The sequence below is a fragment of the Mesoplodon mirus genome (assembly GCF_964341445.2).
Source record: "Mesoplodon mirus genome assembly, chromosome: 12".
Taxonomy (NCBI): domain Eukaryota; kingdom Metazoa; phylum Chordata; class Mammalia; order Artiodactyla; family Ziphiidae; genus Mesoplodon; species Mesoplodon mirus.
The window spans coordinates 7,659,522-7,675,823 of NC_138988.1; the positions used below are offsets into that span (position 1 = coordinate 7,659,522).

The 16,302-nt window shown below is 37.3% G+C and overlaps 1 protein-coding gene across 17 annotated transcripts in view; it reads right to left on the minus strand.

Moving 5' to 3' along the window:
• The window catches only part of SETD5 (SET domain containing 5), an 82,615-nt gene that overhangs the window by 13,763 nt on the left and 52,550 nt on the right, over window positions 1-16,302 (minus strand). For 12 of the 17 annotated variants that reach the window (XM_082639194.1, XM_082639197.1, XM_082639184.1 and 9 more), the window contains 6 exons: window positions 15,238-15,490; window positions 14,780-14,863; window positions 13,780-14,037; window positions 12,772-13,092; window positions 12,115-12,357; window positions 6,830-6,959 (listed from right to left, as the gene is read on the minus strand). In XM_082639194.1, the coding sequence (XP_082495320.1) occupies window positions 6,830-6,959; window positions 12,115-12,357; window positions 12,772-13,092; window positions 13,780-14,037; window positions 14,780-14,863; window positions 15,238-15,490 (1,289 nt within the window). The remainder of the gene's footprint in view (window positions 1-6,829; window positions 6,960-12,114; window positions 12,358-12,771; window positions 13,093-13,779; window positions 14,038-14,779; window positions 14,864-15,237; window positions 15,491-16,302) is intronic. The other 5 variants (XM_082639196.1, XM_082639188.1, XM_082639187.1 and 2 more) reach the window with 1 other exon arrangement.

Genomic DNA, 16,302 nt, shown 5'->3' on the forward strand with positions numbered 1-16,302 from the left:
AGAGGTGATCATACTGCTATGTGTTAGTAAAAAAAAAAAAAAAAAGCTTAAGTGCTTATTACACACCAGGCACTATACTACGTGCTTTATGTGAATTATCAGATGTAATTTGAGTAACTCTATAAACCCAGTACTATTATTATCCCCACTTTACAGATAAGGAATTTGATGTATAAAGAGAGAAAGACTAGGTCACCTGGTTCCCATCTACATTCTTAATCATTAGATTAAATTATACCCCCAAGGCTTGGTGGAAGGAGTGACATTTACCCCAAGTCTTTGAGGAAAAGTTTTCGGACAGTAATCGGAGCTGTGCTTGAGAAAGATTCTCCTGGTAGCAATGGTTAGGATGAGAAGGGACACTGGGAAACTATTTGGAGTTAATGGAGTAAACAGAAAGAGTTATGAGGCTTGAACTACGGCAGCAGAGGTTGAAGCAGAGACAAGAAATAAAAGCAAAAAACACTGGAGATACATATTTTTCCTTTCATATATATAAAAATTTTCCTAGATTAGAAGTATATTTCTATTTTCCTTCTGTTCCAGATACTCATTTTTCTTTTCTCCTTTTGAAAAGTGCCTAGGTATAAACAAACAAACATGTGATTCATGACTTACAGGTTTATATATTTTGAGAGTCTTAAACAGTGAATCTTTCAAAAGACTGCTATACTGCTAGGTCCAATGCTGTAACTACTAAAGGCAATTATGTAAGTGATAAAGTTGATTATAGAAGTTATAAAGTTCAGATGAACTCTCCCACCCCCAAAATCAACTTAAAGGTCATTCATTTAAAATATATTTACTGAGTACTTATTGTGATATATTCAACAGGAGACCTGACACCTGCCCTTATGAGGTTTATGGACCAGTGGTAATCTGCCTACTTTTTTCTACGAATAGCACTATATTTACAAAATTGTTTTTTTCAAGTTTCATTTTTCTTCTTTTTGCCATACACAGCTATCAAATTTCATGTGGCTAAATCTATCTTTTATGGTTTTTTACCTTTACTCAAATAATTCCCAAGGTTATCTAAACAAACACCCACGTACTGAAACACATACATAACTTGAAATCATATCCACAAATTAATTCATTGTTAATATGCTGGTGTATTTTCATCAAGAACTCTTTCCTGACATGTCCTTACTCACCCTGTCTAAATCACACTGGACAATAACCTACTATTTTCAATCAGAAATACATAGTAAAAATCCTTCCATTACAATGACAAAAATGTTACAATTATATTTTAATTTTATTAATAGTCTTTAGCTATACAATGTTCTATATTTTTATTTAGTCAAATGTATCAACCATTTCCTTTATTTTCTGCCTCTGATGTCATGTTTTTGTCACCCCACCCCAAGACTATAAAAATACTGACCTATTTTCCCTTTATCTCCATATTTAGTTTTTGAATTCAACTCAGAACATATAGTAGATTCGGTACTAGTATGTTCTATCCTTTTCACATGCCAAATGGCTAGCATATTCTTCCAAATTCTTTTGTAATTATAGAATAATCATATTTCTCTATTGATTTGAAATACGACATTTATCCGACTAGATACTGGGTTTAGTTCTGAATGTTATTCTGTACACTTTTTAGTAAAATTGTTTGGGCAATTCCAGTTATTCTACTCTAGCTCTCCAAAATATTTTGCCTATTCTAACATACTTGTTCATGTCAATGAACTGTAGAAATCATTTGTCAACTATGCTGATACTGGGACTTCCCTGGCAGTCCAGTGGTTGGGACTTTGCCTTCTAATGCAGAGGGTGCGGGTTCGATCCCTGGTCAGGGAGCTGGGATCCTACATGCCTCATGGCCAAAAAAAAAAACATGGAGCAGAAACAATATTGTAACAAATTGAATAAAGACTTTAAAAATGGTCCACATCAAAAAACAAACAAACAACTTTAAAACAAAACAAACTAACAAACACTATGCTGATACTACCCCCTCCCCAAGGCTGATTGGGGTTGTATTAAATTCATGAGTAATTTGTAGAGAATTCTAACTGAGCACTGTGGCACGATCTTTTAGCTACTCATGCCTTCATTTATATTCCTCCTCCTCATTATTATTATTATTATTTTGGCTGCGCTGCGCAGCTTGTGGGATCTTAGTTCCCTGACTAGGTATTGAACCCAGGCCCTCAGCTGTGAGAGCATGGAGTTCTAACCACTGGACTGCCAAGGAATTCCTTATATTCCTCTTCATTATAGATCTGCCACATTTCTAATTAGGTTTATTCTCCAGTGTTCACTATTTTCTGTTACCACTGTGAACTGGATGTATTTCTCCCTGTGTATTACCTAAATGTTATTGCTAACATGTAAGAAAATGTTTACATATTTCTGTACCCAGGTACCCTATTGATCTCTACCAGTTTTTCAGTTAATTCTCTTGGCTTTTCTAGGTAGAGCAGCATATTATTTGTATACAATGGCAACAAATACGTCCTCCTTATCTCATAGATTTTCTTTTTGGTAATTAGTTTGGATAACAATTCTAGATGTTGTTAAATAAGAATGGTAATACTGGGATAAGTTGATAACCAATTTAAAAGTTTAACTAGTTTTCACCATGAAACATAACTGGCAATTGTTTTCAGAGAGATGTAAAATAAAAAATCATTCAGTATGTTATTTTATTAGATTTATAATTAAATTCACATTTACTGTGCTATCACTCCCCCTTCTCCATTTGGCTGGCTAATAAACTATATGAATAAAATTTCAAATACTGAACCACCTTTACATTCCACAGAAAAATTTTATTTCGCCATAATATACTATTCTTTTAATATTCTTACAGATTCAAGATTCAGATCAGTGAAATGTAATTCAAAAGTAGTACTGTGCTGTTTTTTGGAGGTTAATTTGATAAAATAAATTGAGTAAAAATTTTAATGCTACTGTATAGTATTCCACCAAAAGTATGTGTAATAGAAGATAAACCACAAATTCTAACATTTATTTGTTGAAACCCAGGTTGTTTTTATCCTGCATGTGTTTGCAATTATTAGTAATTCCATGACTAACACTTTGTATAAAAATTTTGGTCCACACCTATTTCTAGAGAACAAGTACCTAGAACAACAACTACTAGGTTAAGGAATGAATTTTTAAAAAGCATGACAGGGACTTCCCTGGTGGTGCAGTGGTTAAGAATCCACCTGCCAATGCAGGGGACACAGGTTTGAGCCCTGGTCCGGGGAGATCCCACATGCCGCGGAGCAACTAAACCTGTGCGCCACAACTACTGAGCCTGCGCTCTAGAGCCCGTGAGCCACAACTACTGAGCCCGCATGCCTAGAGCCTGTGCTCTGCAACAAGAGAAGCCACTGCAATGAGAAACCGTGCACTGCAAGGAAGAGTAGCTCCCGCTTGCCGCAACTAGAGAAAAGCCTGTGCGCAGCAACAAAGACCCAACGCAGCCAAAAAAATAAAAAAAATAAATAAATAAAATAAAATGCATGATAAATCTTACCAAATTGCTAGTAGGGATATTACTTCCCTGTCATTTTTATTGCAAATCCTTTCTCCCAATATTTTTGTCCTCTATTAATTCAGAGAACTAAGGACATAGAAACATTGTTTATTTAACTTTAATTAAAAAACATGGGGGCTTCCCTGGTGGCGCGGTGGTTGAGAGTCCGCCTGCTGATGCAGGGGACACGGGTTCGTGCCCCGGTCTGGGAGGATCCAACATGCTGCGGAGCGGCTGGGCCGGTGAGCCATGGCCACTGAGCCTGCGCATCCGGAGCCTGTGCTCTGCAACGGGAGAGGCCACAACAGTGAGAGGCCTGCGTACCGCAAAAAAAAAAACCCCAAAACCCCAAAACACTGAATGCACATAGAATTTACTTTGGCAAAGATCTAAGTCTTTCCCATCCCCCATGCAAGTAAAAATTCCAGAATAATTTACCAAATCTTTCACTTACATAAGGCCTGCTTCTGGCTATTCTGTTCCATATATACATCCATTATTGCACCTGTACTAATTTAATTACTAGCTTCTAGACTCATATTAGAAGTTAGTTTTACACTTCTAGGTAAAGTACTTGTCATTACTTTTTCAATTTTTTCTTATTTTCGTGTTTACTTTTTATGACAAACTTCCAAGATCATTTAATCAAACCCCCAAACAAACTAGTTTGATGGAAACTATCTGAAGCCAGGAAAGAAACTGACTCATTGTATTTCTTCTTTCCATTAATCAGTATGGGAGTTCCCTTCATTTCCTCAAGACTTAAAAAAATATTTCTCAGTAATGATTTGTTTTACTTTTCCCTACCATTATTCCTAGGCAGTTTCTCAGTTTTGTTAAGTTCGGCAATGAAAAATTTTTTCTTCATTTTCTTGGTACATAAATGGTATTAATTTTTGCATATCCAGCAGTTTTATTGAACTCCTGTTAATTTTTTCAAATGATTGTTTAGGCTCTCCTAGATAGATATCCACATCATTTACAAATAATGAACATTATGTCCTGCCCTACCTGAAGAGTAATACCATTTATTTCCATACAACTTTAGAGCTTCTAGGAACTTAGAATCTTTAATGTATCCTAGTATATGACTAACTTCTGTAAATGTTCCATAAATGCTCGACAAGAAATCTGTAGATAATGACAATAATAATTCCTATTAAGGGTCTGATACGGTAATTTATGTACCTTAATTTAATCTCATATTAGCTCTACAAAGCAGATATTACTATACCCGTTTCACAGACGAGGCTCAGAGATAACTTTATAACTTGCCCAACATCATATAGTTAGTAAAGGGTAGAGATGGTCTTCAAACTCAGGTCTGTTGGATTCTTTCTACTACACCAATTTGTATCCCTTTTTTGATTAATATTTTCTTGATCTTTTTGAGAAGCAAAAAACAGAAACCAAAGCAACAAATAAAAAGAATTCCTCAGGATTTACACTAACTTGTAGCAACATACCAAGTCACTCATGTGAATATTGCTTTTTTTTTTTTTTTTTTTTTGGCAGTACACGGGCCTCTTACTGTTGTGGCCTCTCCCGTTGCGGAGCACAGGCTCCAGACGCCCAGGCTCAGCGGCCATGGCTCACGGGCCTAGAAGCTCCACGGCATGTGGGATCTTCCTGGACCGGGGCATGAACTCGTGTCCCCTGCATCGGCAGGCTGACTCTCAACCACTGAGCCACCAGGGAAGCCCTGCTTGGTTGTAATTAAATATTTTCCTGTTTACGTTGTTCCTGAAGGGCAAGGTGTGTCCTTTGAATGTTTCTCACTGCTAGAGACGAGAGAAGTTCAATAAAGGTTGGTGACTAACAGTCCTAATTCCATTCCAACCAGGGCACATAATAACAAAGGCACTTTCCCTATGAGTCTTTGCCAGTCAGGACATGAATTGCTAATACAGCCTCTCTCTCTCTCTCTCTCTCTCTCTCTCTCTCTCTCTCTCTCTCTCTCTCACACACACACACACACACACACACACACACACACACACACGATAGAAGATTTCAGGACATGAATTGCTAATACAGCCTCCCTTACACACACACACACACACACACACACACACACACGATAGAAGATTTCAGGACATGAATTGCTAATACAGCCTCCCTTACACACACACACACACACACACACACACACACACACACTAGATAGAAGATTTCAGTTCAGTTATACTCTCACCGTACTGTAAAAGCTGCCAATAAATTGATACTATTGATGGAAATCTGTTACCAGCATTTCTTTATGTTAACCTGGTTTGAGTAAATCTCCCTAATCTTTGGTGAAGAGAATAATATATTTTAAATACATGGTATCATTTATCTTCCAGATGTTCTACACTGGGATCTTATTATCCTGAGGTTACACATGCGATAACTTACAAGGTATAATCCAATCTAGGGATAGAAAAACAAAGTCAATAATTTAAAAAAAATCTATTTTTAGTAGCCTATTTTTCCCCCATACAGTATTACACAAAGTTTTAATATAAAGCAGATATTACTAGTACAGATCTCTTTATTTAATTCAAGTTCATATTTACTCAGACAATGAATAGAAACAAAGAAGTGGTTTTTATGAAAATCTGAAATACTACTATGTGACTTTTAGCATCTTATTTATTTTGGTATTTTGTTTTGACTACATAATATTCACAAAATTGATTTAGAGATAAATAAACTAAGAGGAATCACACAGAACTTTTCAATTAAGGTAATACTGGCCAAGAGAAACTTCGGTAATAAGACTATCCCAAAATAAGTTAAGTTGGTATCAAGTCCATACATCAGTGCTTTCAACTGCAATTAAATTAAAACCCCTGCAAGAGTCACTGGAAAACCAGTGGGCCAGATGATTTTACATGACCCTCCAGTTTGAAAACAACCAATTCATAATAATTTCTCATTTACTTCACTCATCCCCTGCCCCCTTCAACCAAGTCCCACCCAACTCAATCACCTACGATTTTGATTCTTTCCTGAATAGTGTGCCCCGCATCTTTCTTGCTTACCTCCCCTCTTATAAATATGGATATAGATTTCCTAAACTTACTACTTTAAATGTATCTAACCTTTTTTTTAACCATTTCTGCTGTTATCTGTACACTGTCTAGTTCCTTCTTTGTCGTCCTGGGAATACTGATCCCTGACTTGAGATCTCTCTCTTCCTCTGTAAAGACAGATGTAAAGTAACTATTTAGAGAACAATGCTATTTCTTTTTTTTGTATCAGACTTTTTAAAGTACTCAGTGAAATTTTTTATGTAGACCCAAAATAATCATTGCTCATGTATTCAGAAAAGTCTGCCATACATACCTGCATTGTCTTTGCAGATACTAGAAGAATTACTATTCTCATTACTTTGGTATAGGTGCTGAGTTCTAGTCTCTTGGGGTACAGATGATGTCTGGGTCATCCCTTCTTCCAAGGCTTGCTTTATCCAGCGCTATAATGGGAAAAGAACCAGGGAATTATCAATAATCATTTAAAACTATTTAGGTCACCTATTTTAAATGCATTAACCAGGTCATTACGTATCAACTGGTGAGAGATGCAATACAATGCATTCATTCGGGTCCACAGTCAAGTAGTTTTTGTCTTGTGTTTCAGCATTTTAGGATAGTGCCCCATCAATTCCTTTTATGGGGCATAATTGAGAAAACCTAGATTACACATAATGAAGTCCCATAAAAAAGCCCAAACCAATAAAAAAAAAAGATTACTATTTAACTTTTCATATTGCTTAGAATGGGATAAATGGGAAAAGGAAGAAATCTTAGCATTTATTTAAGAGAGACTCCGATCACACAGGACGAAACTAGCACATAAAATAAGTGCATAGAAGGAAGATAAAAGATCTCTTAAGCGTTGTCTGCCCTGTGTTGGGCGTATCTGAAGAATAGAAAAGATTCACAGGAAAACTTTGGATGAGGATAAACAGCTCTTCACTACAAGTACCGAAATGCTTCCAGAAAGTCTACTACTCTCAGAATATCCTCTGAGTTTTCCCTCCTTGTTAAGTAGTTTGGTTAAATTATGCATGAATAATACAAATCATCTCCAGAATAAATGACCTTCTGCAGAAATCAAAAAGGCAAAAAAGTAAAAAAGAGCTCTCTAATCAGTCATTTTTGTAGTGAATAATGGAATCGAAAATGATGGAAACAGATTTTGGTCAGAAAGTAAGCCTGCAGAGATTAGCATAATAAGATTATGCATCCAGTGGAAGAGAGAAAATTTCTTACCTGTAATTGTGTTCTCTTAAGATACACAGTTGTAGGTTGCTCACTACTCTGTGGCTCTCCTGCCCTGACATAAGACAGATCGAATTTTGATAAACATCAATTTCTGAGTCAGACCCTATCCCGAATAGGAAGAGCAAAGGTGATTATAACTTTACACCTTTAGAGAACCAATATTACAGGTAAGTAAATATTCTCTTTACCAACGAGAGAAATTCTAATAGATTTACCCTCTTAGAAACTTAGGAAATAATGTGAGGAAACCAGACCATGTGGTCTGCCAAATGAAAGCAGAATAAAATAATGAATATGAGGAGGTAAAGAGTGAATAAGTATCTAAGAAAGACAGCTCAACATCTATTGAATCACATCAGCATTTTAGGATTTGATCAGGCCTCTGAAAGCCAAAACAAGACCAAGAATGAACTAACTCTCCTACATACAGAATATTGATATAAAGATGAAAACTGTCAGAACCATAGCTCCTTACATAGAAGAGACCTCAGAAGTTACCTTGTCTAATGCATTCATTGTACAGATGGGGAAAATAAGGCCAGGAGGCCAAAAAGAGTGAAAATCCTTTGTTATAGATACCTTAGTACATACAAGTTTTTCATCAGAGCAGATGACAGGACTCATTTGGGGTCACTGTGCTTTCTTCCTAGAGAAGTCAATTTCTTATATTTCCAGTGTCAAATAGATGCACCCATAAAAGAACTTATGCTCTGGATCTGATGACTACAAAAAGGGAAAGTAAAACCAGGACAAGGGCATTCTAAGGAATAAGAAGCTGCTTTGGTTAGCTTAAGGTCGAACACAGCAACATGATCAAACCCATTCCTCCCTGGCCCTATATGTATGTCTATACAATATTTCAGGGCCTGTAAACAAGGAACATGAACAGCTATTTGTATCTAACAAATTCCAATCACCCCTATAGATAATAAATTAACTCTAGACAACCCCTCTCCCCAAGTTCTAGCTACAGTTATTAAGGTCAAAAGAACATTTCTCCCTTCCCTTAAAGTCTCTGTTGAAGAGATTTTTGGGAAGCTCAGAGATGGGCAACAGAAATGTCTTAAAGAGTCTCATTACGATGGGGAAAGAGAAAGGAATTAATTTGGGTTTTAGGGTCCAAAGACCTGGATTGAAACTTGGCTGTGTCTCTTACTAGACGCCTAACTCTGGGCAAGTTACTGAATGTTTCTGAGCCAAAGCTTCTGGATCTGTAAATTGAAGCAATAATCCCAGCCTCACAGGGTTATCATGAATGGTGAGACAGTGTGTGTGAAGAAAGCTTGTAGCACAGTACTGGGCACACATGTTCAGTGAGGACTAGTTCAACTGAATTTCAGTGCTATGTACAGAGATATACAGATTAACAACCCTCCAGTGCACATCATGAAATATCAATGCAAAACACAGTGTTTCATTTTCAGTCTGAACGGGAGACCAAATGCCCACACATATTATGCCTACAAGGTAAGTTTAGAGATTTAGAGAGAGCACGGAGGGATACTACTGAAAGGCTTCTTAGCCAGTCATAAATGCTTCCATTCTAAAATAACAAGTGAAGTAAAATCCAACAAAAGACATGCCATAACATGCTAGTTAAGAACTGTGAATCGATTTAATTTAGAAACTACAGAGACATCATAAAACATTCTGCCAAATACTCTAAGAATCTGGGTGCAAATATACACATGCAGCTTTATACTGTTTTAAACTTATGAAGCTTTTACCTCCTTTAATCAGATATGAAAGAGTAAGCCTATTAAGAATGTACACTGTTCTAACTAATCCCATGGAGGACGACAGTTGTCCTCATCTATCTGTTTAAATTATATTCTTCTCTGAGGGATTTTCAGAAATTTATTACAATATTGTTTTATCATGGAAATCTTCTTAGGTCCTGTACTATATGAGTACTTTCTAACCAATCTAAAAAATCTTCTCCTTCCCCATCTAGGATAAAGCTGAGTTCAATTTCTATATAAGGCCCAATTTCATTAATTTTGTCCCATAAAAAGTTACAGTCTTGTTGTGTAATATAATCTTGATACATTAACAGCAACTATTAAATCTGTGATTAAAACTTAATTTTAAAAGACCCAATTTAAGTAAGATAATTTGATATATAAGTCAGCATACATAGCCTGAACTCTTCCGAAAGACCAATATGACACAAATAGATAAAAGTGCCTGAGCAGAGCCTGTATAAAACAAGACTAAGGATGGTCAGATACATGTGGAGAATATAACACGGACATGAGTTAAGTGGGATTTCTAACTGTTGCCAATGGAGACACAAAGATGAGATACAGATATAAGTCCTAAACCATAACCAGGTAAAAAGAGCTCTAAGAAATGGACTTTCTATCAGATTTGAAGTCATATTTCTACACATTTTCGATTTTCACAGAACTCTGCTACATGGAAAAAAGCAAGATGGGAATAGAAGGATTATAACCCAGCATCACAATGATCAAGGCGGTATTTTAAGAGGCTAGTCCTACTATTTACAATTCAGACTTCACTATTACTCTGTATTAATAATTGTTCACCCTTCTTAAAGGACCAAAATAAGAAATTCTATTATGTGACTTGGTAAGATGCTTCAGTAGTTAACATCCTAGGAAATCTAGTACTGTGTCTAGCCAAAGACACAACAAAAGGGAAAAGTTTATTTCATATATATCTTAAACCATCTCTTGACTTGTTCCTCCAAACTAAAGACCATATTTACAGCTTCTCTAATTGTTCAATACTACTCTGAAAACGTAGTTAAAGATTCTGAGCTGTTACTCTTAATGAGGGACTGAGCTAAACGTAACAGGAAGATTAGTTTTGCATGCCATACCACAGTTAATGCCCTTCTCCAATTATTACAGAATAAGGTTAATCGTAATGGTCATTAAATGGCAAATACTTTTTTTTCCTTCTCAGATAATTTCTAAGATCCAGGATAAGTAACTTGGTATAATAAAAGACCCCCAGAGACCCAACTTTCCTTTATCACTTAGGCAAATTTCTAGTCTTATTTTCTTCTTAAGAAAGTTGTCACTGTTTTCATTTCTGACACCTGAAAGTTATGTTAGTCCATCATCCACAAACACTTCTGGCAAAGATCTCATGGTCAAATTTCTCTTTAGGAGTTGTTCTACTTGGTGATTTCCCCTCAATGAACCAGTAAGTGACTCAAACACTTAGGTAAGATTAGGAAGACTTTCTTCAGTGTATGCTGCTCATTCAGTGGTAGTACCCTTCCTTTGTGTGCAGATCCCTGTTGCCCTCCTCCCCTCCATATCCCAACCACTTTGGCTCATCTTTTATGCCCCCTCCCCCCAAGAAATAGTATCTGCTCTTTGGGAAAAGAGAAAAGCTTTAAGTTTGGAGGAGTCAGGGAAGACCTGCCTGGAGTTGGAGACTTCATCACATCAAATAATCTATATGCAGCATCCTCATGTACGTGATGCCAGTGGAGGAGGGCAATGGCAGACACTGAGGAAGGCAGCCTGAATCCAGATCTGAGGATAAGAGAAAAGGGTGTTCCAGGGAACAGACTCTACCTCAAAGGAAGACCAAATGAAAGGGTGTCCTATACTTCTAGAAACACGAAAATGACATTATAGGTCTGAGGGAGTGATCTATTTTTGAGAGACACCTTTGGAAAATATGCAGGGCTTCTGGGAATTAAGAAAGAGCATTCCAAAAACAAACAACCGTCAAACACTACTGTCACTAGATCCAAAAACAATATATAACTAGAGAAGAGCGAGAGAGAGGCAGAGAGAGAGAGAGAGAGAGAGAGAGAGAGAGAAAATTTTATAGTGGGTTCCATAATCACTAGGGAATAAACAGTCCAACTTGTCATTTGATCAAGGAACAGGAATTATGCCAATTGTAAACAGGACTTTTCCTCTACTCTCAGTCAAATGATAACAGTGATTGAATTAATCCAAAACACAATTCAATCATTCTTCAACTTGTGCAACAGTGCTCTAGAGTACCTGGGGCCCAATCTCACACAATAATCACAAATGGACATGTTAACCAATATCACAAGAGCACACACAGAACACCCCTCCCTACCCAGTCACCAACTGCTATGTGCTCTCAACTCAGTAACCTCAAGGGCTCTCAGAAAAGACAACAGTGAATACTCACAAACTGAGCACCAAAAATCTAGTATACATCCCACCTTAGTCTCACTGACTCTTGATGCGTCAGTATTTGTGGTTGAACAACTAACTCATAAACTCATACGGGCAGAGTGTGGCTATCCAGAGAACGTGTTAGATATGTCACCACTACTGGAATCCTAGCTTAAAAGAAAAAACCGCGTAAACACAGACATACCTTTTTACAGGAGCTGAACATGCCATCAGGCAGAAGCGGCCTTCGACGCCTCTCAGGGATAAAGGGTGAGCCAAAGCGAATGTAGTGTTTGGGGGTGGTGCAAATTAACGGGGAATGGATAAGACCGGGTAACATGTTCAGGGTCGTTGCCAGTACAGTTGGGTCCGTGGTGATACGTAAAGGGCACTCAACAGGGCACTCTTGCTTCTCTGCTTTGTCATTCAACCACTCTGTAACTAGATACTAAGTTAAAAAAGAGACCATCAGTTGATGCTGCAGATGCAAAAGCCAGAGGAAGCAGTGTAGCTCACAAACACAAACCTCATCTAGAAACTAAACAGAGGGAGATATAGCAGCTGCAGAGAGTATGAATTGCACATTCAGAGCACAAGGGTATCTTCTTTCACCCTCTCCATGAGCACTATGGAAGGAATGATTTCAGCTTTGCAATTTAAACTCTGCCTAAAAATTATGGGAACAAAAGTGAGGTAGCAGGATGACCTCAGCCCTATGTGTCTAAGCATTTTATCTAAAACTTTCAATCTAATAATTCTTAGATTATTATTATTTTTTCCCCTGGGGATTACAGGTCCTTTCACTTTATTAAGCCACAGCTTTTGGCAGACTACACTTAACGAAGATGTACTTGTAACTTACCTTTTTGGTTTTGGGGTATTTAGATGCAGCACGGTTGACATGGGATCCAGTAACTAACACCACAGTTGGGTCAGACCCTGTTAATTGCCTGTTTTCTCCTGAACTGTCTACATTTCCAGCTTCAGTAGGAGTTACTGAGCTGTTATTTCCCCCCTCTTCCAAGGCAGCTTGTGATAACTCTGCCTGCTGTGCAATGGCCTGCTTCTGACGCTTTAGTCTTTGGGCTGAACTGGTCCGGTACCGAGAAATTCGACTCTTCGGTCGGGGCCTAGAAGGCTTTGCTGGAGGTGGTTTGGGGACTGGTTTTTCGGCAGCAACATCCTATAACAACAGCAAAGTTAACTGCTTACCAGAAATTTCTTATCAGCAAACATTCTATCCAGTTTCCTATTCACTTTAAGCATTCTGAATGTTTACTGGTGAAAAAAGTGAGCGTTTAAAAACATTAATTTCAAATGTAATCCTTATAAAATTTATACATTTAAATCAGCTAAAAAGGCTACAGGAAGATGTCTCAGTTATTTCTTTTTCTAATAAGTATTTATAAAATAGGTCTAAAGTCAGCTGAAAGTAGCCACCTAATTTTAGGTTCTTAGCAGGGAAGGTAATTCTTCCTTTGTCTCCTTCCCCAGATACTGAGGTTTTAGCTTAAGGCTTAGAATCCATGGCTAAGGTAGGAAAAGGAACGAAGAATTAATTCTGAGAATCCTATGAAAGGTCAGGTACATGACAGTGCTACACAGAGAGCCAAAGAGAAACCACATGATTTTTAAGAACTAACCACTAACAATATCTGGCAGAAATTGTAGAAAGTCCCATTCTAGTCTGAGAGTATCTAGTCATTCAAATTCTGTCTCCTTGAATCCCACAAATCAGCTGACTGAAAATAGCCTTATTTATTGCAAAATAAGGCAAAGCTGAAAATGCTGATACTAACCATTCCAAAAGATAGGTAACTGATATTAGCAAAAGAAAGACTGACTAAGACCTGGAGTCTTTTCATCTTACCCCTGCTTGGGAAGACCTCCGGGTGTTCACTCCAACACTTTGTGGGTTGCTTGGGATGGCAATGTTTGAAGCAGGGTTGCTAACTTCAGATTCATGGGCTTCAGTTTTTGTCTCCTCCCCCACAGGAGTCTCTGAGGTGGTGGTAGTAATCTCTATGTCAGAGTTGCTCTGTTCCAAGGTCTGATCCCGCCGCTTCTTTCTTTTCTCTAAGTTTTCAAAAGCATGCATGATGGCTTCAACCTTCCTATCTTCCCGGGTCTAGAAAGAAATAACATTAGCATAGAAGGAAGCCTCAACCAGGAGAAGGGAACAGCTTTTCAGAAGTATTATTAACAGAAATTGATAGACATTTATAGAAAATACTAATAAGATAATATATATATCTTTGAGAACATAAGATAAAAACTAAAAATGTTTCATCTTAAATGTTGCAAAGAGTTGTAAAGAAAGGCAAGGTCAAACCCAAGCTTTTCAAAAAGGGTCAGCTATTTTGAAACTTTTTAATACAAAAGAAAAATAGCTATCAAAACCAATTTTTCTCTACATTTTCAGAGTTCAAAAAAAAAAAAGTCAAGCAGATTTTCTTAAACAGCTTCTCAGGGACAGAAATAAACATGACTGATTTCAGCCATAAAGCAGAATTTTTGAATCCATATGACTGAAGGTTTTGTTTTTTAAATGTCAAAATTCACACAAACTTAGGAAATTCCTAAGTTAGAGTAAGTAGCCTAAGGATATTTTGTTCCATTAAGACAGTTTTTTGGAAATCACACAGTTAGTAAGAAACCTCTTAAAACCATCATCTGAATAGTCACTAGAGAACTACGTGTGTGTGCCTGTGTAAAAAATCATAATAAAATCTACTTTATAGAAAAAGCCCACACTGTGACCTAGAGGTCATGGCATAGTAACTTATTGAAGAAATAGGATGATATAAGGGGTTTACATGCTATAGGTAACGTGAGTCAGCAGGAACAAAATGACGTTAGAAGGTACTCACCCTCTTGCTATGAGCTGGGTTTTCCTGGTCATCTGTAATCTCTTCTTTCTCTTCTTCTGCTTTTTCTTCTGGATTGTCTATTCCCTTTAAGACAGAGGAAATATTCAGCTGTATTCTTAAGCTCTAAGAAAAATCAATCCCTGTTTTTTTGCTGGTAGCTTAAAACTCTCTAGAAACAATTTCTAGTGCTTTGTAGTGTTGCTCATGTGGGGTTACATGGTAAACACAGATGATAAATCTCATTCACTGGACTGAAACCTGATAAGTACCTGAACGGATGTTCTTGACATTGTAAAAAATAATAAAAAGATAATGAATGAAAGCACACCCACCTTGATATGAAGGTTATTAAGTGTTAATATAGATTCCCTACATAAAACAACATGTGGCAACCTGGGATCCTTTTCATCTGAAGAGGATCAACACCAAAGCAACAACCTCTGACCAGGGGAGATTACCTCATGGTCACTGGATACAATTACTTTCTCAGGAATTTGCTCTGGCTGCTGGTTGTTATCCTCTTCTGGAGCCTCATTCTGCTGCTCCATCTCTAGCTCTTTCCGTCGTGCTTTTCTACGTCTTGTCTCTGCTCCGATGGTGGGTAGGCTTGGAGGAGGTGGAAGTGGCGGTTCTGCAGCACTGGGATTCCTTTTCTGTATAGGGCAATTCCGGTTCCCCTTGTGACATGCACAGTCCACTTTATAATTACTGCTCCAAAGAAACAACCAAAAGTGCCTGTTTCAGTACCCTTGAATATCAGTTATATTATCCATTCATTCTCTTGAAATATTAGTATAGTTATTTCCTCTAGTTTCATCTTTGAACAAGGTAAATAGTCATTAAGAAAGTCCTATAACTACTTTCAATATTCTGTGTTTCTCTATATAACCCCAACACTTCCCCTATATATGGTCAGTGGAAAGGAAGTCCCCACTAAATTCAATTCTCCCAACTGTCTACGCTATTTAGTGAATCAGTGACAGACTCTGCAGTGGCCATACTTATCGTGTCTACCTTCACCATGTCCTCACTTTTATATACTGATTCCCTACTTATTATTAATACCTTTTCTTCTTGCATCAATTGCCACATAACCCCTGTTTGCCTTAACGGACCAAGGGAGAAAAGCATCCATTTTACAAAACCCATCACATAATCACCTATGACTTGCCATCAGTTTTTCTGCATTGCCATATACAGCTACATTACATGGCTTGAGTGGATGGAGCAAAGTTTTAAATTCTCATTCTATATGATCCCTGGTACAAGTGCTGTGTGCATAACAATAGATGCTACTGCAATTTCTACGAGTGTTTCATACATACACTTTTTGTTATGTTTGCTACATAGAGGCATAGGCCAAAACACCCTTGGTTAGAAGACTGGTAAGCAGTATCACACTATGTAGCTGTGTCTCTTAAAAAAACACCCTCAGTCTGTCTTTCCCTCCACAATTTCTAGGCAGAAAATGCATTACTCATGGAAAGATTAGGTTTAAAAAAAAAAAAAAAAAAGAAGCAAAT